General features: G+C 38.5%; 1 protein-coding gene across 14 annotated transcripts in view; it reads right to left on the reverse strand.

Moving 5' to 3' along the window:
• Positions 1-23,817, reverse strand: part of PARD3 (par-3 family cell polarity regulator) — a 723,581-nt gene that overhangs the window by 211,904 nt on the left and 487,860 nt on the right. For 10 of the 14 annotated variants that reach the window (XM_059729155.1, XM_059729148.1, XM_059729150.1 and 7 more), the window contains 4 exons: positions 17,369-17,558; positions 10,702-10,853; positions 9,622-9,666; positions 1,415-1,642 (listed from right to left, as the gene is read on the reverse strand). In XM_059729155.1, coding sequence (XP_059585138.1) covers positions 1,415-1,642; positions 9,622-9,666; positions 10,702-10,853; positions 17,369-17,558 — 615 coding nt within the window. The remainder of the gene's footprint in view (positions 1-1,414; positions 1,643-9,621; positions 9,667-10,701; positions 10,854-17,368; positions 17,559-23,817) is intronic. The other 4 variants (XM_059729152.1, XM_059729145.1, XM_059729143.1 and 1 more) reach the window with 3 other exon arrangements.

A 23,817-nucleotide genomic window follows, 5' to 3' on the forward strand; every position in this document is an offset into this window, starting at 1 on the left:
ATAACAGTTTTGTATGTTTCTTTTAAGTGTCTGTTTTTTGCTTAAATTAGGTTAAACCACTTGAAACTCTTATTCCCAGTGAGCCCCGGGTATTTGGTGTCTTAAAACAGGAAATTACTGTCATTTGGCTTACACCAAACAAAACCATTTAGAAAAACATGGTCTCATGTCCCAACAGACCCTAGACAAGCACTTAGGATGAACAATCAGGATCATTTTACACATTGTATCATTCTCATTCCACCATTGGTTAACAATAGATTGACAGCTAGCATTACCAGACCAGCATTCAGCATCACTGCTACATGAAATTGCCAAGGGGAGGGGAGTTGGAATTAATTCCATCTGTAACTATTTTTAAGAAAATTGATTGACAACATGATCTCAGTTTCAGTCATGTAATATTTTTAGAAACAGATATATTAAGAAAGAAGAGGGGTAATTTTGTAAATAGCATCTAATGAAAACAATTACAGGACCAATATTTTTATTAAAGGACAGATTTTCTGAAAATGAAAAGTAATTCAAAAGGTAAGGGCAGAGAGGGTAAAAAATTCACTTTGTTCTTTTTGTTCATTTTCAGGCTAATAATTTTAGCGTTTCAGACTTTCCAGACTCTGCTTCATTGATAAATTTCTTTCAAATAATTGTAGGTTGATTAAAAAAAATCTTCTGGTAGGTGACAATTTGAAGGTAGTACAACATGAAGGTTAAAAATTTGATAATTTTAATACAACCCCCTAATTGAGGTAATTTACCATTCATACTATTTTCATTCAATGTGGATTGTCATTTTACCAGCCCATTCTTACATAGTTCAATAATGATAAGGTTAGCTTTGAAGTGATTCTTTTATGTTAATGACATTCTCCACATGTTGGGTCACACTTGGGGTTAAAGAACTGAAAATGTAAATGAATGCCCATTAGGATGGGTAATAGCTGGTCATTAACTTTATATTTTATTAGATCTGCCAGCCTTAGTCATTCTAATTAAAGGACAGTGCTAATTTTTGTCAACATATCACATGATTGTACTCTGTCATGCTGATTCCCCCCCTCCCCGAACTTAAATTCTATTTTTTTCCTTTACTTAAATTTTAAATGAAACAAAACCATAACTTGTTTTACAGAAGCATTTCAGAATACATCATTCAAATACGTGTGCTCATTTTAATTTCACTTTCTTAGTTTAGAAGGACAGGTAACTTCAGATTATCACCATTTGTGAATACTGGTGTAAAGGATGTGAATACTTATATAGCCTGATCTATCATAATGAAGAGAAGTTTGAATTATTTAAAAAAATCCTTACATGACATTTGCCTTTGCATCTAACCCCTGCTTAAATTAAAAGTCTGTTTGTAATCCTTCAAAGCTAATTAAAATTGAAAATAGAGTAATTGTTTACTTACAGGTTTCCATGCCTTCATCATCATCATCTGCAACAGGTTTATCATATGATTTGTCAATTGCAGCTCTGAAGCTCTCATTGCAGCCTCGTCCTCGGATGATCCGTGGACGCGGACGATGGAAAGGAATGTCACCATTCAAAGTCACCTCAGCAACGGCTGTCTGCAGACTTTCTAATGAACTGGATTTCTTCAGACCTAATGAAGGTCCCACATCTCTGGTTGGGGAACCTTAATGGTTAAAAAAAAGTTAATTAGGATTAGTATGGATTACTGTATGCTTGATTATTCACATCTATAGTGAAAGACTACAGAGATATAGTTAACACTATTCACATCATTTATATGTAATCTGAAGGGAATTCTCTGAAGATTTGTTGGTCTCAACAACAAGAGTATGTCAAGCCATAGTCAATGAAACTGACAATGTTCTCAATTTAGTGAGAAGTTACCACCAACACTATTGTTTTACTACTAGAATGATAAATTACCAAGCTTAAAACAACATCCTAGATTAAAAAATCATCAGTGATATCAACCTAAATGGCATGAAGACAAATTGGTTATTTCTTTTAAAGCAGAACACTTCTTGTATGATCATTAGGAAAGATGCAGAATAAGATCTTACAGTCATAAAATTATCCTACATTTTCAGCATAAGCTCTCAATAAAATGCTAATTGCTTAGTAATTTTGAGAAGTGTTTTTTCAGCTCAGTTTTAAAGACATACCACAAAGTGTACAAATTTTATTATAAACCGAACCTAAATAATCTAAATGGGTGGGGCAAGATCATGTACTTGTTGAAGGGGCATAAATTTGGGACCCAATCACTCAGGTAATATTTGACCTCACCTGAGGGAAGCCTACAATCCTGGGACGTCTTAGTTCAAGGGTAGTGCTGGGAACTGGTACCAGCCAAATACATTTTGAAACGCTTAACTTAGTTTTGGAGCATGGATAAGATATTAATGGACTTTCTTACCCATCTCTTCATTTTTCTTCTTCTCAGGTGCAAACAAAACTTTTTTTTGATTTTTTATGGCAGTGAAAGCCAACCTTTTTGGCAGATGAGCCACCAATTAGCCCCACACTCCCCCTGAGTACCAATCCATCCCTTTCTTCTCCCCAATCAACTGCTTTGCTTTCTCTTCCCTGACTCATGCCCAGTGCTGCAGCAACAAAGTTTGGCGCTCAGGGCAAAGCTTGTAGAGGCAGCCCGCCCCCGCCCTACGCACAGATCTGGGGGGCACCCCCCCCTTGCTTGCCCGGGAGTGCACACAGCGACAGAAGCTGCCCTCCCCCCATACGAGCCGCTCACAGCTCCATTACGTGCCCTGTCCCAGCTGGGCAGAGCCTGTTGGCACCCTTTTGCTTCAGTGCCTGGGGCAGTCACCCTACTCGCCCCGCCTTGCTACAGCACTGCTCGTGCCCCTGCCCAGTCCACTGTTCTGCTCTGCTCCCTGCCCTGTGCCCCATGCCTGATTTGCTGCTCTGCTTTTTGCTCCCTTCCCCCTATCTGCCACTGTGCTGCCTGTCCTCTCCTCAGTCTGCCCCATGCCACACAGAGACTGCACGTGCCACAGGTTGGCCACCCCTGTTTTATGGCAATTCAAGTTTCCTCCATGTTTCCTGCTTACATGGGGCAGTTGAAGGGGATGAGGACTGAAGCAGGGTTCATTTTCCTGAGAAAGTACTCAGTTTTCAAGTTTGAGAAACAGAGAGCTAAACTGAGACCAAATTAACTCAAACACCCTCTTGCCAAAGTTCTCTTCCACAGCTGCCTTTCTGATACGATGAATTTGTAGAAAAATCATCTCTGTCACAGGGCTGTAGAAATCCTGTAGTTAGGTTCATTTAGAGGTCTACAAAAAGAACCCTGTCATTGGATCTGAGAGCATAGAAACAAACAAGCCCCTATAGATTCACTTGTAAGTTTAAATTTAATGAACTCACACCTCAGAGGAGAACCCCCCTCTCACGGACAACTGATAGCATTGGAGGGCAGAGGTCAGAGTGATAGTCGGGGGCAAGGAACAGCTGGGGTGACCAGCTGGGAACAGGGAGTTCTGACGGCTTCCCAGCTATGCAAACAAATCTCAGACCATGTTCACCAAACTTCTGTGAGCACAGTTTGAAGTTTACAATTATAATAATTGATGCAATTATTTCACATAGCTGTCATCTTGCTCCATCAAATAAATGTTTCCAACTTACTCATTACTCAAAAAATGTTATGAATTGTTTTCTTTTACATTATGTATCTATTTTATATTCTTTCACTGATAACAAAGTACAGCAAATGCGGTGAGTAGTTTATTTTCATGTTTTAGTTTGTTAAAACCAATTCAAAGACAAAATAAATAGTATGCTAATATTTTGAAAGAGAAGAGTAAAAGACAAGGCAGTCGCAAATAAAGCAGCTGGTTTATAGATTTAATTTTACATATAAAGGGAAAAAAGTAGCTGCTGACGTTGCAACTTGCTGCAAAGTTTCTTATTTCATATTCTGCTTTGCAATCTTTTGAAATGAAAAGTCCATGCATCTTTTCTTAACTACTGAATAGCTACATACTTTTTTTTGTAAACAGTAATTATAAAGCAAGGATTTGTGTGTCTATTTATGCTTGTAAAGGACATTAAACAAATTCCATTTCCTGCTGCCCAATACAGATCATTGTAAGAACAATATTTATGTAAGTCACGCTTTCCCAAAGGAAAAGCTAGATGGGATATGACCTAATGTTCCTAAAGCACTGTAAAACTAATAATGGATTGCAGAAATGGTAAGAATATTTATTAAACTTGGGTGGTCATCACCATAAATGTGAACAGGTTGTAGGAGCTTAAAGATGGAAGTATCCCCACATAAGAAATGTAAGTACTGTGAAATAGCCACAGAAAATACTGAGGGTATTAAAAATAAATAGCTATATAACAGCTATTTCATAGTAAGGCAACTGTTTCCAAAACATATGGCTGTCTTCCTGTAAACTGAGATCACCAACCAGAAAACCAGTGGTTACCTAAAATCTCTTGAGATGCTTGGTTATTTTTTTATTTTTTTTTAAACAAAGTTATATCCCGTATCTATGAAAACATCAGAACTTGGTCTTCTCCATGACAGTGCTAATATAAAAATAACAACATTTTCTTTAACAATAAAATATCCACCTAGCACAATGCAGTGCCAGAGTTACCCAAGACAGCTCAGGTCCCAGAAGCAACAGGGCAAATTACCTGGGCCAGAATGCCACTCTAGTGCAGCTGCACTGTTTGCAGTAGGCAAGCTGACACATTCAAATCTTGGTACTGTATTTAAAAGGAACACAAAATTTTATCTTTCCTACCCAAATTACGTTTGCATAAGTAAGGCCTTTTATTATTTTAAAATTCAAAGACATTGGGATTTTCCTGAAAAATTCTTTAACAAAGGCCTTTTGATGTAGCCAGCCATCTGAAACAATGATACTCCCTGTGAAAACCATTCCACATGCAAACATTCCCCTCATGCCAATATAAATGTTCATCCATGCCACCCTGCCCCCTCACAATACACACACACACACACATATATACAGGGCCCACATAGGGGCTAAGTACAGACAGTCAAAAAGCAAAAAGCTAAATTGATTCAGTCTTTGCAGGTTAGTCTAGGCTGCAAAGATTGAACCAATAAGCAAATGAACAGACATTCACTTTTGATTCAGGAAATGCAGCCACATGTCCTCAGTGGCTTAAGCCAGAAGCCAGGGGGTGATAGAGCACAGCTTTCCGGCATGTAGCCAGCATGGGCCGTTCCTTTTCCTGCTGCTCCCAAGGTCTCCGGGATTTGTAGTCCAGACTCACAGCAGCAGGACTCTGTATGTTTGCTCATCACTTCCTGTTCCTGCTTCCAGGTGCCTCTGGGATTTGTAGTCCACAGTCACAACCAACACTATGTAAGCAGGGCAGGGCAAGTCTCATGTCTGCATGGCTACCTATGCACTTCTTTCACTTCTTTGTTTCCTACTGCAGCGAGAGAGCAGCAGAGGATGGAAACATCTGGACATACCTTGTTCATCTCCCCATCAGCATCTACTCATGGCCACTGTGACACAGGATGCTGGGATAGGTGGACATATGGTCTGACCCAGTGAATGGCAATTTTTTTATGTGCTTATGGATACATACCACGTACCCCTCCACTACATGCACATTTCCCTGCTTCATCCTACACACTAGGAGAAGCACAGTCCCCTACCAAACACTTAATAACTTCAACATACACATGCATCTGAGCCCACACACCCTCCTCACAGTAGACCTCATGAGCTCCTTGCCTGTGTCTTTCTTCTATTTGATCACAGTAGCTAAGTGCTCATTCACTCATTTTTTTGCCACTAGATACAAAAACCTTCACATTTACATGCATATATATTGCACAAGCATCTATATTACCACACAGAACATGTGTACCCATGGAGACATATTCCTCAATATTATGCATGCTTTTTACTTCTTTTACTTCTTTCAGACTCTATTTTCCCTTCCCTGATGTTGAGTTTCCCTGCTCTTACAACTAAACTAGACTTTCTCCTCCTTTGATAATATATTAAGAATTGATATGCTGCCATAACTTTGCTGGTGATTTGCAAAGACAAAAAAATCCACACACACTCAGTCACAGGATGTGTGATGTTTCCTTTATCACCAGTTAATTTAAAAGGTCCATAAAATTAATTTTAATTGAAGTTCCTCACTTAAATTATTTAATACTCCAACTATTAAAAATTATTTTGAATCTGAAAACGTTAACAACAAAACTAATATCATCAGCAGCTAAATTCAAGGAGTTAATTCCCAGTTCCTATTCCTGCAACATTTTATGATAAATGGTTAAAAGCTAACAATGCAACTACAAAGCATCAGATATTGAGTAGATAAAAATCTGTCCTTTCTGATTTGTAAACTTATGCAAAGCCACAAGAGACATTTTATTAATTGTTTTTGGGACAGCCAAAATAAATATTTAAACTAATTTACTTCTCAACACCAACACTATTAAGTTTGATATGCAATTCTTAGTTTGATCCATACCATAATAGCAACAGTTCTGGCTTTCAGGAAGTACAATCTGACAATTACATCCACTTCTAAAAACATATTTGTTTGTTTTGGTTTTGGGGACTTCTTTTTTATTTTTTAAAGAGGCTACACACAAAAAAACTCACCAGGAATAAAAACAAGTGATTTCCATAAGCTCTCAAAGGCACTTTTGAGCTTCTTGACAAGGTGCACATGGACATGCCAACCAAATGAAGTTACCATACGCTTAAGGCTGGATAAGTGAGCCATGCTCAATTGCTACTGAATATGCTTCTAACCTCTGGAATGAACTGTAAACACTGAAAGGATTAGACAGTTCAAGTGAACTGACAGAAGAAAAATAATTAAAAATCTATTATAGTAGCGCATGTTGGGAGAACTTTACTTTCCATTTCAACCAATATTATTAAACCCAACTGCACTTTTTACTTCATTTGAGGTTATTTTTCTAAAGTAAATACTCACTAAAATTCTCTGCTTTACATTGTTCATCAAAACATAGTTTACCAAACATATTAAACATTTGTCTTTTGTAACCTGACAGAAAAATTTTCAGACAAACTGCATCATGTGGTTCATTAAACTACCACATCCATCATTACTAACGGGAGAAATCCACTGGTTATATACAGATTCTGGTTAACACCATGGAAAAATAAACTAAGAACACAATAAATGAACTTTCCTTTTTCCAGACACCAAAGTTGATTTAGTTATTTAGCCCACGAGCCAAGAGGTATAATGGTGAACCCAAATGGTTGGTCCTCAGGAGAGTTAATCCCTGTTTTCCACAGAGAATGGTTTGCAGATTAAAGTGTCATGTGCCTTTTAATCTAAGTGAGATATTTTCTTATTGAAAATACAGGCTTTTAACCAGTTATTGTCATATTCTTATTCAACAGCAAGCTAAAAAATATTGAAATCCATTTTGGATAAATTAGAGTCCAATCTTGAAGTTTTTATGCACATGACCAATGCAGCTAGTTCCAGGAGTACTAGTTACTTTAAGTTGCAGAATTGATTGTAAGGCTCCAATGCATCAAAAATATAAACATATAACCTTATTAACTATTGGTGACACACTGTGGTGGCACAGGGGAGCATGTGCCACCCCAGACTTCTGCGCTGATGGTGGAGCACAGGCTGAAGCCCAGGTACAGCCAGAATCTAGCAGCTGTGGGGACGATGGCAGCAGGGTGATTTCTGCACTGACAGTGGGGCTGTACCCCGTTCAGACAAGCACCTGGCAGCAGCAGTGTGGAGTTGTGCCCCCCCCCACCCCATCAACACTTACACATTACCTCTGTTATTAACAGTGTAATTCCATTGCATTTAGTGCATTGGGACACTCAATTTGTAAAGTTCAATAGATATACAACACAATCTTTCCTAGATTGTGTTCTGAGTCAGAAAGATTTACTTCTATTGTCATATAGGCTAGGGACAGAAGTTACACACAAACCTGTTTAAGTGATATGGATCTAGTTTAAAACTGTAACAGATCAGAAGTTCAGTGCACATAAACCAGTTTCAAAATGGTTGAAACTGGTTTAAGATAAACCTGGTTGAATATAGTATCAGACTTAACTGATTTGGGTCAGACCAGTTTATGAAACTTCTATCCCAAACGCCTTCCTGGTTCAAGTTAAGTCCCAGTCCCCCAGCATCTCAGCATGCTTTCCAGCCCTCAGATGGGCTGTGCAGTCTGCTCCAGCTAAGAAGGGTTAAGGAGTGGCAAGGACTGTTTCCTTCCCTCCTCCCCCCCCCCAAGGCAAACCCCATCTGGGGTCTGGGGCCCGGGGCCCAGAAGGGGAGTTAAAAACCCCTTCCCTCGCTCAAACTTACTGCTAGCTGCAACTGTGGACTACAAATCCCAGAGGCATGTGGAAGCGGGAAGAAGAATGAGCAATGCTGAAGAGTCCTGCTGCTGTAATTCTGAACTGCAAATCCCAGAGACCTCAGGGGCAGCAGGAAGAGGAAATGAACACACACTCCATGCTAGCTGTGCTCTACCATCCCCCAGGCTTCTGATCTGAGCCACTGCAGAGGTATGTGGCTGCATTACCTGAATCAGAAATGAATGCCTGTCCAGGTGTTTCTCAGTTTAATCTCTACAGTTTAGACTAACCTACAAAGACTGAACTGATTCAGCCTCAGGGTTTTTGACTGTCTGTACTTAGCCATAAAAGTTATCTTCCTATCACTTCATTACATATCGTTTCCAGTGCAGTATTTACCTTGAAAATATGGTTAACTGGAGAATCACTTGTAAGCTATTAATCATAAATATTGTATAGAATGTCCTATTCCCTGATTCATGCTAAAATATGTAATATTTTTAGGTTTAAAAGGTGAATTGTTCATAATTAGAGATAAGTAATGTTACTATCTTCTCTGGATCTAGTCTAATTAAAATAGCATTCCAAAGGTCAAAAGCTAACTTGCATTAATAAATCATAAAGAATCATAATTGCAGTGGGTGCATTATTTTAATTACTAATAAAAAATATGCTTTAAAAGCTATTTTTCATAATTGTTGTGTGGCATGTGTTACCATGAGTGGTATATGGAACAGATTCTATTTGCATATTCTTTTGTTTCAGTACTATGCTGTGTTTTGAATACTCAAGGCAAATAAACTTGTACTAATAATCTACAACTCAGACTTACAATATGTAGTTGATAGCCACTTAATGGAAAAATAGAAGCTTTAGAATTAAAATAATTACTCAAAAATTGTATTAATACAGTAGTAGCTAAACAATCAGCTCTTTTAAACCATCTCACTGTAAATTAGAGTTCAAGGCCAGAAGAATAAACTTCAAGATTTTTCAAAGAAAAAGGAAATCAAAACAGTAGTGAATATGTATGAGTTTCAAGAAGGCAGGAACTGGTGTTTACCTGTAGTCATAATGTATAATCCATCTGAATTTACTATTCAGATATTTACCTCTTTAGAATTTTCTTCTCTTCTGTATAACTTGATTATCCACAACAAAAGAAAACAGCCATGCAAGTATTGGAATATTCATGTTTCCATGCAGTTTGATTGGCAGTTCTGTAATTGTGGTAAGATGCTTTGACCAAGGTTTCTATAGCAACAGCCTTACTGTCAATTCTTACCTGTTTTCTGGTCATCCATTGTACTGAGCTTAGTCTCGTCAGCTACTGTTAAAAGGTAAATGTATAACGGTTAGCCCAGTTAGTGCCCATGCCCCACATGCAACAAACATTCCAATTCTCTTTAAGTTAGGGGGCTCTGGCAATGTCACACTTCATGCATATAATCTGCAACATTAAGCAAATGTTCCCAATAAAAACGGCAGCAAACTAGTAACCATCATGCAATTTGTCAGTCATTTTCACATCACAGGCAAGTACAGTATGTTATTTACATGTTAGGACATCACAACTGGCCAAGGCAAGTCAAAACCACCAACCTTACTGTCCTTTCATGAAGGTGGTGAATTAAGAACTTTAGTGAAGATACCCACAAATATTATGAAGCAACAAGCTCTTATTACATTTGATTAATTCTGATCACTTAAAGTTTAAAGTCCCAAAATTTGTTGTTTTAGGTTACTAGATTCTGCACTTCAAAATCTGAAACCACTGACAGACCTATAGACACCTATCAAGTGGTTTATTACCAATCACTTCCGCACTTAAAACATAATGCCTTTCCTGATTGCTGCTACATTGGGTTTCTAGCATATATATTTCAGTTGGCCCTAAACAAGGACTCCTTATTCTTCCATTTTTCAAATAAACCGCTAGTGCACCCATTCATGTCCTCATTATTTTCAGCAAGACTGACTGTATGCTAGGCCAAGGCCAAATAGGAAAGAAAGGTGAATGCTATTTTAGTTACCAGGATGAAGTAGCAATACTACTATCTTCCCAATGTCAACTCAACAGAAGTGGTCATGATTTTTTTTTAAATGTTTTAAGTTAACTTTTTCATCTTCTACGACATTCATGTATATTTATATTTATTTTGCAGGTTCACAATAAATAAATGGGTAGACATTTTAGAAGTGTATGAACATAGAGAGGTCATTTAGCCATTCGTGCTGAAAGTACTTTATACCATTCCATTTCACATTCACATCTAATCTCTGCATATAAAACATTCATTTGGAATTATAAAATCTATATTTTGGGATTTAAAATAATTAAAGGGGAAAAAAAAAAATCACTCACTACCTAAATCCATGCTTTTGGATTTTCGTGTTTTAACGAACTCCAACTGACTGGCATCTGAAAATTGCTTTGTGCGCTTTTCTGACATGCTCTGTCGTCCAAAACCCTCTCGCTGGAAGGCAAGCACTGGATCAACATCTGGGCTAAGAGTGCTGTAGGGAGGGGGGAAAAAAATTAAAAAAAAAAAATCAGGCAGACATTTATCAAGATAATGAAACCTCCTTAGTCTGTGGCATAAAGCCTTTACTTGTCACATAATTTCTACCAACTGATAAAGCAAACAATTTTATATTAACTACCCTAATTTCAGTGGTTTCACTGAGGACAGATCTGGTCTGCTGTGTCTAAGCTAAATTAAAAAAAGTATTGGAGTTTACAAGCTTAGTAAACTATGATGAAAGAATTGTTTAACCGAAGTATAAGCAACCTCAACCCATGCAGTAAAGAGTTTACAGGTGTAATACAGGAATAATTTTTGAGCACGTGTATAAAGATGATCTCTTGTTCTTAAGAATATGTAGAGGTTGATCCTTTGAAATATGAAATTATTGAACCCCTTTAGTTAAGAATCAAATCCCATTTTGTTATTCGGTAGGACAACTATGAACTATCACTTCTGAAGCTTATTTACATTTTTCTGAACCCCCACAGTTAAAAACTTAGAATGGATGAAGAGAAGGAATAGTCTGCTGGTGAAGCACTGAACAGAGACTCCAGGTGTCTGAATTCAATTCCTGCCTTTTCTATAGACTTCCTGTGCAATGTTGCTCAGCTTGTTTAAATCCTTATTAGACAGGGCTCACAAGACTTCACAACCTCACAGGAATGTTGGGAGGATAAATTCATTATTGCTTGTGAAATGCTGATAAATCAGGAGTGCATTTGAAGAAAAAGAGTAAATGTTGCCAAAGGAAGCCAGTTTAGTCTGACAACCTAGAAAGAGTGTAATTTTTTTTACACTGCAGTGCTGTCACACAGAATGCTTCATAAAGATGTCTTTCCTATAACACTGCCTGCCTATAGCTTCACCTATATCTAACTGGACAAAGGAGGCAGGCATTAGCTTATAAGTAAAGATATGAATATGTAAGGATATGAAGGGCAGGAGATTGCTTTACGAACCATGGCACATAGGCTGAAGTCCCCAGAACCTCCCAGTTCTGCAAATTAGAATATATCCCACAATAGCCATGGTAAATGAAAGCCCAGATAAGGACTTAAGGATTTAGATCCAATCTCTGACTTCCACAGACAAAAAGTAGAACACGCAAAACTATCCAGGGATGGAACATTCTCTACAATGCCCTCCCACACAGAAAAAAAAGAGAGAGAAATTATTGCCCCAAATTTCACAACAACAACAAAAATCACATTAATTAGCGATGCAAGGATTTTTGTGGGTGAGATTTTTTTATTGGACAATTAACCATTTATACAATTTTGAGCAGAAATTAAATCTCATCTGATGCATCTATTTCCATTAGTGGATACCAAATGTTCAAAATTTTGAAGTCAAAGCCTAAGTGTAACATACTTGGATGCATCCCAATAACAAGTGAAAAAATCCAAAATGTGGTTCACAATCTATAACAGTCATTTCTCTCTGGCAAGTTGATATGTATCACTTTTACTGTTTTTTTGTAATGTACTTACCATTTTAGGGTAGAGAATAATACACGTATTTTGCTCAATGGAAACAAGCTAATAGCCCACTTGTGTTTTTAATTTTGCAATAACAAAAGTTTTAATGCTTTGACATATACTCTAATTTAGAAAATCACCTGTTGTCAAAATACCACCTGGGTATTGTACACAAAAACATTAAGAGGAGGAAGGCAGATCTTTTAGCATGATTTAGATGGCAAATGCCTGTTAATTTTAATTGGATTTCAGAATCCAAATTCAACAGCTTTGAAAACTTCAGTCTAAAGGTTTGTACCCTGTAGGTATGCACTGGTTTATTTTGTAGCACACAAATAGGTTTTGAGATGTGTTTATGAATGAAAAGGTATATATATATATGCATGTGATAACCATGTAATATTTTAACTTAACAGAGGCCTTGAGCCTACTTCTTGACAACAAAGATTGTGGTTCAGGCCCATAGTCCTTATGTTTAATTACTGCAACAATTTCTAGAATACCTATATCAGTGCTACCCAAGGCCCCAGGTTCAGCACATGCTGAAAGCTTTTACTGATTTTAAATTGTTACAAAACATAACTATTTAATCCTTATAATACTATCATGGCTAGGAACAGATATTACACATAAACTGGTTTAAGTGATCAAAAACTGGTTTAAACCTGTAACAGAACATAGGTTCACTGCACACAAACCAGTTTCAAAATGGCTAAAACTGGTTTAAGATAAACCTGGTTGAATGTAGTACCAGACTTAACTGATTTGGGTCAAACCGGTTTATGCAATAGCTGTCCCAGATCCCTTCCTGGTTTAAGTTAACCAGTCCCCCAGCATCCCAGATGTCTGCTTCAGGGAACAGGGCTGGCCCTGCCCCTCCACTCCCTAGCCTGAGCTCCAGCAGAGAATGCAGGCACAGCAGGGTCTTCTCCCTGCCCGCCCCCTTTGGCGCTCATTGCTGAAGCACAGATCTCCCCCTCCCTTCCTCCCATCTCCCACAGCACAGACCCCAGCCTAACAGACCCTTGCCAGCATGTGGTATGCAAGTTAATGCTGAGAGGTGCAAAGGCCTGTGTGTGCATGTCTCCAATTTCACTGGGACAAGCAGACAGAACAGTGTCCATTTAGGGCTTTTTGAAGCTAATCAACAGGCCAGCTGTTATGTCCCTCCATTCCTTCCTTGAAAAAAAGCTGTTTAAGAGCTTGAACTGAGAGGCTTTTGCTTTGTTGATGGGCTGATAAACGCTATGTTATCAGCTCCCTGCTGGCTCCCTCGCCTGTCAGGTTTGCAGGCAATATGAAGAAGCAGGGAGAGGGAGATTGAAAAGCTCAGTATCATCAACAGATGCATGCACTGCACACACCCCATTTGCCTCATAGTGCTAGCTGGGATCTGGGGGTAGCAACACTTGAGCAGTGAGCAGGAAAAAGCCTGGGACTGTGCAGGCCAGGGTAGGGGTTTAAACTCCTCCCTAACTGGAGCCTGCCACACCCTGCCCCGCACTCAGCTCAGGACTATGGAGAAAGGAGGGCTGCTCTAGTGCCCCCTGGCTTCTAGCCTGAGCCACTACAGGCATGTGTCTGCATTTCTTCAGTCCAGAGGGAATGTCTGTACAGTTGCAAACTGATTCAATCTAGGTAAGTTAGACTAGCCTGCAAAGATTAAATCAATTCAGGCTCAGGCTTTTTGACTGTCTGTCCTTAGCCCGTGTGACTAAATTTACTTAACCCCCATGGTACAGAAAGGAAAAACAGACACAACCATATTTTTGGTATCTTCAGTACTGGAATTCTGAGATGACTATGGCTCACATCAGTTTGAAAATGTGTCCTAAATTACTTCAAATGAACTTACAAGGTTCTTCATCTCTCATAATCAGATCATAAATGACTTTCCAAAGGCTACACAAGATTTTCTGGCTTGCAACTAAGCCCTGTTGCCTCTGAAGACTACAGTGATTTGTGTTGGTATTAAGGAAGAAAATTGTTGCTGTTAAATGAGAAATTCCTCTACCAACATTTGTTAATGCAGCTTGCACAAGTTAGAGATGACCAGCTTTATCTTGTTGAACAGAATGGATTATGTGCTTCTTTCTTTCCAAGGAATGAATTTCTAATACTGTTTGTCTTGGCTGCCTGTTCCTTTGCTGGTGTGATCTTCCTCATATCACTGCTCATTTCAACCAGGGTTGTAATGTTCCTTACAAAGATTAATATTATTTTCATGTAAATTCAACACTGGTTATAGATATTCATTTAAAGTCTTATCAATATACTAAACCTTGATGGTAAAATAAAACTTCAAATGCATCAGACAGATTATAAAAAGAAAGACAAGGTCCAAACTGGGACCAGGAACCAGGATTTCCTGAGCTCTAATTCCAGTTCTTCTAACACCCATTCTAAATCCTTGGGCAAATCATGTCATCTCTCAGTTGCTTTTCAGCTTCCTCATCTGCAGTTATCACACTCAGAGGTCCTTATAAGGACTAATTATTTAATGCCTGCAAAACCCCCCTGAAGATTAAACTTTCATTCAGATCTCAAAGCAATACAGTTCTCACTTTTACAAGCTCTCCTTCACTGGAGATATTAGAATGTCATGGTATTCCACAAGTTTTAATGTCCAGCCTTCATTGTAAAAAAATATATTAATGAGGCAAAAATATATCCTAGTAATTAACAAATACCAAAATCACAGTAATTTAAACACATATGTTTGCCAAATAATACTCAAATGAACATCCATATGGTAAAGATCCGTAAGTTGAAAAGTCAACAAGCACAGCAGAGAAACTAACATCCAGAAAATAGCTAATTTTAATATTTCTCAGAGATGTTAAAGTCACCTTCTGTCTTATATTAATGCAACTCATTAAAGCAATGCCAAAGACAATTTACCATATTCTAGCATACTTAACAAATAAGATTTCTGCAATGACAGCTGATTCTTAAAAGAATGTAACCGTCTTCTGACCCTCAATGTTATTAAAATTCCACTTATTAATCCTGTCTTATTGCCCCTTTGTTTTCATAACATTTTCATCAAGGATTAGAGAGATATTGTCAGGCTGGAAAAGCTTACGTTTTCTGCTGTGATTCAGAACAGCTGCCATTCTTGTTTGGATAACCCTTCATCCATATTCTTAGCTTTACCCTTTGTGCCTTCCAGCAAAATCATACAATGCACCTTCATTTTACAAGTCTTCCTTCATCCATTAGCAGCAGGAAATTAATGCAACAATCTACTTCTACTGCTATTTACTTATTTAGTTCATTATTTGCTTGTTTATTTATTTATTTATTTATTTACAACCAATGCATTATAGATGAGTGAGGCACTAAACTGATCTGCTCTTTTAACTGCAACTGTATCTAAAGACCCTAACAATGTCTCATAAAAATAGAAATGTCAAGGTTTTTGCACAAAATGAATCTCAGAATATTTAATCCCAAATTCTTTATTGTTACTATTCATACACTTTTCTGGAAACAAAAGTAAGTTACACTGCAACCATGAATGTGCAGATTAAAAAATGGCTTTTACTTTATGCTGTAGGTTTTCCTCCCATGTTCAGCTGAAAAATTCACTCAGAGATAACCCATTACGTGCAGTCTTGAGTGGGATTCTATTTTTAAAAACCTCAGATTTTCAGCTCTTAAAGCTTTTACAAAAGACACAGATGGACTTTTCAAGGACCCAAATCACAGGTAAGACTTTCTGAGAACAGGCTCAACATTAACAGAAAAACAAAATAAAAGGCAAAAAAGTTATTTTTTAATATAATAATTCAAAGAGTGCACAGAAATAGCAAAAGCCATCCCAGGACAGCAATCCAAATACACTTCATATAAAAAAAAAAGAAGCAGCTGACATGCAAATCAGAATCTGTTTTATTAAGATATTGCTGACACATTTATAATGCACCCAGGGGATGGGAGAAATAAGAACATTCTAATACGTCACTCCTTTTGCATTAATTATCACTGCAACATTAGGAAGTAGTACCAGAGAGAAGTCTCATAATTTGCCTATTGCTGTTTATAATTACAAGACTTGCAAATTAATGCACAGTTCTCACAGACCCACACTAACAGAACTAGCTAAGCAATATGTGGTATTTCTTTTATAAGGGACAACAAACAAGCCAGTAATAGAATCAATTGCATTAGTCATTGTGATTCATTTATAAAAATTTCCATGTACGTACTCAGATCACAGATTTAATCCAATATTAATAGAAATTACTTTTATTGGAAGATTAAAATGTGAGAAAATTTGGTTTCCGTGTTTTAAAAACATGGAACCAATACTCTGTTTATCAATCAGAATACCGCACATAATGAATCTCATTTGTCCTAAATAATAAGGAATTCTTAACTAGTCACATTATGTGAGCATGAACATATAGCAGGCCTAAATTAAGAACTCCCATTTCCAAAAAAAATATTTTAAAGTTACATTGTTTCTTATGTACCATGTCATAAAAGGCTAATGGTGATGTGCTGTAAGACCTTAAATACAGATGGACACTTAGAATGTCATATAGACTATGGTTATATGGATTATGAAGATAGATTCTATTTACAGAGAGAATTGTAAATGAACTTTTCCCATTGGGCTTTGCCTTAATTTTTCATAACCTTAAGCTTTTAAATTTAACCAATGCCGTCCTATAAATGTTCAGATTGTTCTGATTAAACCCAAAGCTAACTCAGTTGGTAACTGATTAATATTAAGTAATCAAATTAGCAGTGCTATATACTGACTCTGGTCTTAATAACAAATCAGTCGTATTTATCTAAATGAGTTTTGAGACTGCATAAAAACGTAAAATCAGAAAATAAACCTCCATCAAAATTACCTGTGCCAATTTTCTTATTGAAATAGTAGCAATTAAATATGTGAAAATGCTGGGCCTGAACACCAACTAAAAATGAAGATTGATATTCACTGTAGCTAATATTAAAGAAAAAGGTATGATCACCATGAATTACTGTACTTCTGCTCTATGGTTGATCTTACCAGTCTGTGGACTCATTAATTGTGCCTTTAGTCCATGCACCAGCATCCACTGTTCCAAAACCCACATCATCATGAGAACTAGATGATGACTGGTCAGAAAGATGTGGTGGAAGTACTGGCAATCTATCATCTTCAATAATAACCATGTCATCTTGGGGCATATTCACCGTTGGAGACAGCTGGTATTTACCTGTACAATAGAAGGGGAAAAAATAAACTATAGAGAGAGTCCTGAATATGAAGTTTTATCACAATTGATAAAATGTCGCATCAAACTGTCATGTTGCTGATAAAACTGACATAACATAGATAATAAAATTAACTGTCTAGCTGATTTTGTGCGTGTCTTACTATGAAGAATCCTGAAGACAATATGAATTGGAAGTACTGTATTTACTCAAATCCAAGACAAGGTTTATTACCCTCCTTTAATATGGGAGAAAAAACTTCTCATCTTGGATTTGAGGGGAGAGAAGGGGACGGGGCTTCGCTGCGGTGGCTCCAACTCTGTTGCCTACCCAGGCTTAGGTTTAGAGCCGCATCCACTAACTATCCCTCCTCCCATACCCTTATTCTCTGGCTCCAAACTGCTGCAGCCATTGCATGGCTTGACTGGGGCCAGAGTGACCATATGTTTCAGGTGGTCCTGGTGCCACAGGGCAGGCAGGAGTTGGGGTGCAGGCATGGGGGAATAGGGGCTAGTGGGGACAAGTGGCAGGGGGGCAGGTGATAGGAAGAAACAGGTAGCAGGTGGCAAGGGAGAGTCTACTTGACTCCCCCCCGCCTGTCCTACCTTCCCCCTTCCCCTGTCTGTCCCGCTGCAGCAGTAAGAGGACCAAAAACAACCCTCAAAAGTTAAGATTCTATACATGGAAACTTGTAACAGATTTATAAATGTTCTATGTCTACAGTCTAATCATTGGAGGATTGTCTTAAATTCAAAGTCATCTTGGATTTGGGTAAATATGGTACATGTATCCTACTTGCTGAAGAGTATTAACTGGCTCAGATTCTAATTCTACTGAGTATTTTAAGACCTCAGTAGGCATGCAGAAATAGGGTCAAATGAAAACTGAGGATCATCATCTCTCATGAACAAACCTTAACCTTAACTTTGTTGATTCACAATAGGAACTTCTTTTCCAAAGCACCCATGGCTACAGGTGACTAGTAACCTTCTACACTAGAATTTTTTAAACAACAGCAAAATAAGTTCCAAAACAGTAATCTGTTTAGATTCCAAATGCAGATTTAAATACCTATGTTTAAGTATCCAAAATCAGGAAAATTTGATTTAAGATCCTAATACTGTCCCCACCAAAATCCAAACTATTTGTGATACTGATGTTAAAGGAATTGACACAGGACCTTTGTATTTGAAAATACAAAATAAGTGGTTGATGCTGCCTCTCATCTGAGTTTTAATGGGGCAAGTAACATGGAGAAGAGACTGAGGACTGGGCACTTTTACAAATTAGTGGAAACATTGCTTTTTCCCAAATAAAGTTAATTTGCATACAGATAATTATTTAACATAAACCATAATTCAGTTATTTTACACATGTATGGAATTTTACTGCATGGTTAATCTATTCCATGGCCTATTGGAGTCTCCAAGCTGCTTAATAAAACACAGATGTAACTTAAATCTATATAAAACTTCTGTCTCACCAGAACAGACTAAACAGTTACAATCATGTCACAAAGGATTTTTTTATTGCAGTGCTTAGTAATATCACCATCATTTTAAACTGAGTCCCCATTTCCTGTTTTTTTAATGCTAATGTGTTGGAGGTTATGAAGAACAATAATGACACTTGGAAGACAGTAAAAGTGATGATTCTACATAATATGACCAGTCTTAAAAATTTGTCCGTTTGGTTTTATATACCTATGGTTACCTTTGTACCATCAATATTGCTAAGCTACATTTATTTATACTTGTTCTAATGAATACTAACACTTCTGAAAATATGACAATGAGGTTATGTTAGTTACCCAAGGCAACTAGTGAGCAATAATAACATGTTATACCTCTCCATATTATTCAAAATTTTCAGTTGATGTAAGCTTCTCTGTAATTCAGCCTCTTATTGCTTGCTAAAATTTAATCTTCTAAAAAGTTTAGTTGTTCCTCTGGCATAGACTAAAATATTTCAAATATATCGCTATACAAAGGACACTAACAGCAGCAAAAGAATCAGTATAATCATTGTACATCTTAAGAACTGCATGGTACACACCTCTGTCAAAGTCAGTTAATTTACCATATCTTAGTTATGTTACCAAGCATCTAAAATTCATCATCCTATTGGCTAATCAAATACAATTTATACAGTTATCTTAAAAACTGTTGTCTTCAAATGAGATTTTCAACCTATCACTGTCAAGCTGTAATGAATGGATTCATTTCGCATAGCAACTAATTCTTTGACTAGCAAGTTTGTTTGGTGGACAGGTTAAGGTATAATCTGATAATGTACAACTTCCTAAACAAAATGCTTGTTAACTCCGTGGTTAATATCTCCAAAGCACTGACTGTGAAAGGATAGCATTCCAGAGACTGAACTTCCAATTTGAGAGTCTGTATCAATGATGTAACTTTTAATTTTTCTTCATCCTTCTTTATATTTGACAAGTGGTATGTTAAGAGTTGGTTTGAAATTAAAAAGAAAATACACTAGAAGCATCCTTGCTTTTGACTGCAGATGAAAAGAAGGGAAGAAAGGGTACTGTTAGACACACCTCACCAACAGAGTCAGTATCTCCTCTGTAGACAGCCTGAAGATGGTTTGTAAGCAGGAATCACTCTTGGAGAAGACAAATCCACAGCCTTTAAGATATTAAAAATCCCTCTAACATAGCACTAGTATAACTCAGTTCAGCTACTAGCTTATGATGTTGCTAGAGATAAGCAAACCTCGGTATGGTAAGACAACCTAATGTTCTCCGAGTCCAGCAAAGCCCCTGACATTTTAGAACAGGGGTGGGAAAATATGGCCTTCAGGTGTTTACCAATTAACTATACCCAGCCCTGCCATCAGCTGCCCCTGCTGCGCTCTGCGCTCCCAGCCTCCTCTGCCGGAGGGCACCAGCCCCACCACCAGCAGGCACAGCTTCTGGGCTCTTCCATCCCTCTAGCGACTCCTCCTATCCCTGCTGTAGTGCTTTGGGCAGCAGGTAGGGAGAAGAAGCTGCAGTGTTGATGGGAGCAGAGTGGGCTCTGCCTGTACTCACTCTAGTCCTGCTCACGCTCAGTGGAGAAAAGTGTAGATGAGGGTTGGGAGGCATGAAGGAGTTTGGTTGCTCACAAAGCCCAGCAGGGCAGGCATGGGACAGGCAGGAAGTGGGAAGCACCAGCAGGAACCAGCATGCACTTAGTGCAGCCCTGCCAGGCAGGCACATGAGAGCACAGCAGCAACAATAGCAGCCCTGCTGGCCAGGTGTGGGACAGAGACCAAGAGAGCTGGCAGCACCAGGCTTGGCTCCCTGTCCCCCTTCCCTTCTGGCAGGGGCTTCTGTCACTGCCGGCCGGTAGCAGCTGCTTTCCTGCCCTTTGCAGCACGCTGTAAGCCAGGCAGGCAGCGCTCATTCCCCATCCCCTCCCCCTGCCCATGGAAGGGCTGGGCTGAGCCACATCACGAAGACTGCACAGGAGGGAAAGCCAACCCACGCGCACCCCACATGCCCCCACACCCTCTCAACACACCTCAACCCCCCCACCACACCCACCCACCCACCCACCCACCCACAACACTGTCCCACACACCTCACATCCCAACCACACATCTGACCATACACATCCCACTCACACACCCTGACCCCCACCTAGTCAATTCCCCACACACATCCAACACCTCAGCCACACGCACATCCCACACCCCAACACACATACACCCACACCTCCCCATACATGCATCCACAACACCTCACACACCCCACCCCATCATACCCACACACATCCCACACCCCCCATATATGCCTCACACACCCTGCACCTGCACCATACCCACACACCCTGCCCGCAGTCCTACACACCCCACACCTCAACCACAAGTCACACATCCTAAAGCAACAAGCACACACACCCCTGCTACACCCTCACACCCAATACCATACCCATGCACCCCCAACCACATGCACCCCCCATCACCCCCCCAACTCCTTCACACACAATATACAAGCAAATCTCCCCTCCCCCCAAAGAAGTACTTCCTGGGCAAGGGGAGAGATTTCCAGGGACAAAGGTCAGGGGTTGGGGGCAGGACTTCTGGTCACAAAATGGGGGTGTGGCACCTCTCAAGGGGCAGGGCGACCCTTGCAGCCCTTGACACCTCACCAATACTCATTAAGCAGCCCTCCAGCAGAAATAATTGCCCGCCCCTGTTTTACAAGCTGACAAGGATCCAAGAACAACTTGCTTACATTTACCTCAAGCTCTGAAATCTTTTAGATGGCAGAAAGAAGAGAGAACATTTTACTCTTATTCTTCATACAGCTGGACTTTTGCAAACCAGACACCAACAATTACACATACCTGTATGTCTTTATGATGATGAGATACCCCCCAGTGTTATTTCATAAACAAGATAACCAAAAAAGGCCACATATGTTTATCCAAGGAAACAAACAAAGGGAACAGCGACTTTTGTTACCAGAGAGCTTGACTGTACAAGCCCCTCAAGCTATGAATTTTTTTATCTTTCTAGCAGATCTATGGAAATTCTCAGATCTGAACAGCCAAAAACACCGAAAAAAGCTTTGCTATAACTATGCCTCCAGACCCCAGTAGAGAATAATCCAGGTTTGGAGTGAAGGCGCTGTGTAAAGAAAGCTCCTCAGAAACAAAGTATTATAGAAAAAGCAGATACAACAGCACAACCAAAAGTACTTCATATCCAAGGAGACCTTATCATTCTTGGAACCCATCAAGCTAGAAAGATGCTTTCTGCTAGACTATTAGAAATAACCTTTTTCATATACAATACTGGACTTCGAGGACCAATTCATGTTACTGAATCTGACCTCATTCATATGCTGTTGGTGCTTTCTCTTCAAAGGAATTTCTAAGTAGATAGACTTTTATGTCTTAGCTGCACAGCTCCCAGATGAAGGTTGTTTGAATCCAAGCATTTTTTAGGATTAGACCCAAACAGACATTTTGGCACTGTGAAAATTGAACACAAGGAGCCTTTAAATCTCCCTCTGTGAAGAAATGTATGTCTCCTATTTTGCCACGACTTAGTAAATGAATCCTAACAACCCATTTGTGTGTGTTATTAACTATATAAAGAAATCCCATAACTTTGTAAGCTCAAAATGTAACTTTAGGACACACATTTTTTTAATTAACCAGGAAGAAACCTAATACTAATCCCAGGGTGAAAGTTAGTTTCCATGAGTACTGAAGCCAACAAAATGAAAAAAAATGAAGATGATTAGGCAGAAAAGAGTTTTCATATTGTTAATTCCTAAATGCTGCATGACGCAAATATTAGTGGCCTGTAATGAAGTGTAAATAATTCTACAGAATCTGCAGAACAATATAATAAGAGAGTAAAGAACATCTCCTGTTTCATTTTCCTCCTCGTTTGCATGAAGAGTTAGATTTTGAAGTAAAAGTGTCTTCTTTACTTAAAAGTGATCTGCAACCATATTACTTCAGGTTATCAGGTCTCAAGCTAAACAGAACAGAACTGGGATGGTGAGTACACAAATGGGAAATTTCTTAGGAAAACAAGGTGTTGTAGAAAAAGTGTTGGACATTTAGCAAGGCAACACCTTCTCATTGCTTAAATTGATAAACAACATTGGTATGTTGAACTAAAAGACATTTTTAGATGGAATATAAACAGGTCCTGGCTACAAGTGGTCTTTACAAAGCCCAGGAATTTTTTTTTTTTTTTGGTAAAGATGTATACTTGTGACTGACCACGTCCCAGTTAAATTCTTTTCTGGGAAAATTAGATTTTGCCTATTTTCTTTTTTTTTTTTTGTAGTGGTAGTATTGCTACTGTAGTCCATCCCAACAAAATAATATATTAATGTCATTGTTATTCTGTCCACATTCTTGATAAATAAAGTTCTACTTAGTCAACTTTAGCAAAAAAAAATCTGCCACATTCATAAGCAAGCAGCATGTCATTAAACTACAAATAAAGGTAAGACTTGTGCCATGACTCTACTAAGCTGTTTGCACAATAACAAGAAGATAGACAGAAAGCAACTTTACATTTGTGGAAATCAGCTGCATAATAGAAAATAAATAGTTGTAGTACAACAGAAAAAGTCTTCCATTTTTAATCACAGTGACAAGCAAGTTAGGGCATTGTTAAACACTTGTATTTTTAAATTAATTTTGGATAGGTTGAAAACACACTAAGTACAGATATTTCTTATAATAGATGCATAGATTGTAAGGCTGGAACGGACCTCAGAAGATCATCAGG

The sequence above is a fragment of the Alligator mississippiensis genome, chromosome 5 (genome assembly GCF_030867095.1).
Source record: "Alligator mississippiensis isolate rAllMis1 chromosome 5, rAllMis1, whole genome shotgun sequence".
Classification (NCBI taxonomy): Eukaryota; Metazoa; Chordata; order Crocodylia; family Alligatoridae; genus Alligator; species Alligator mississippiensis.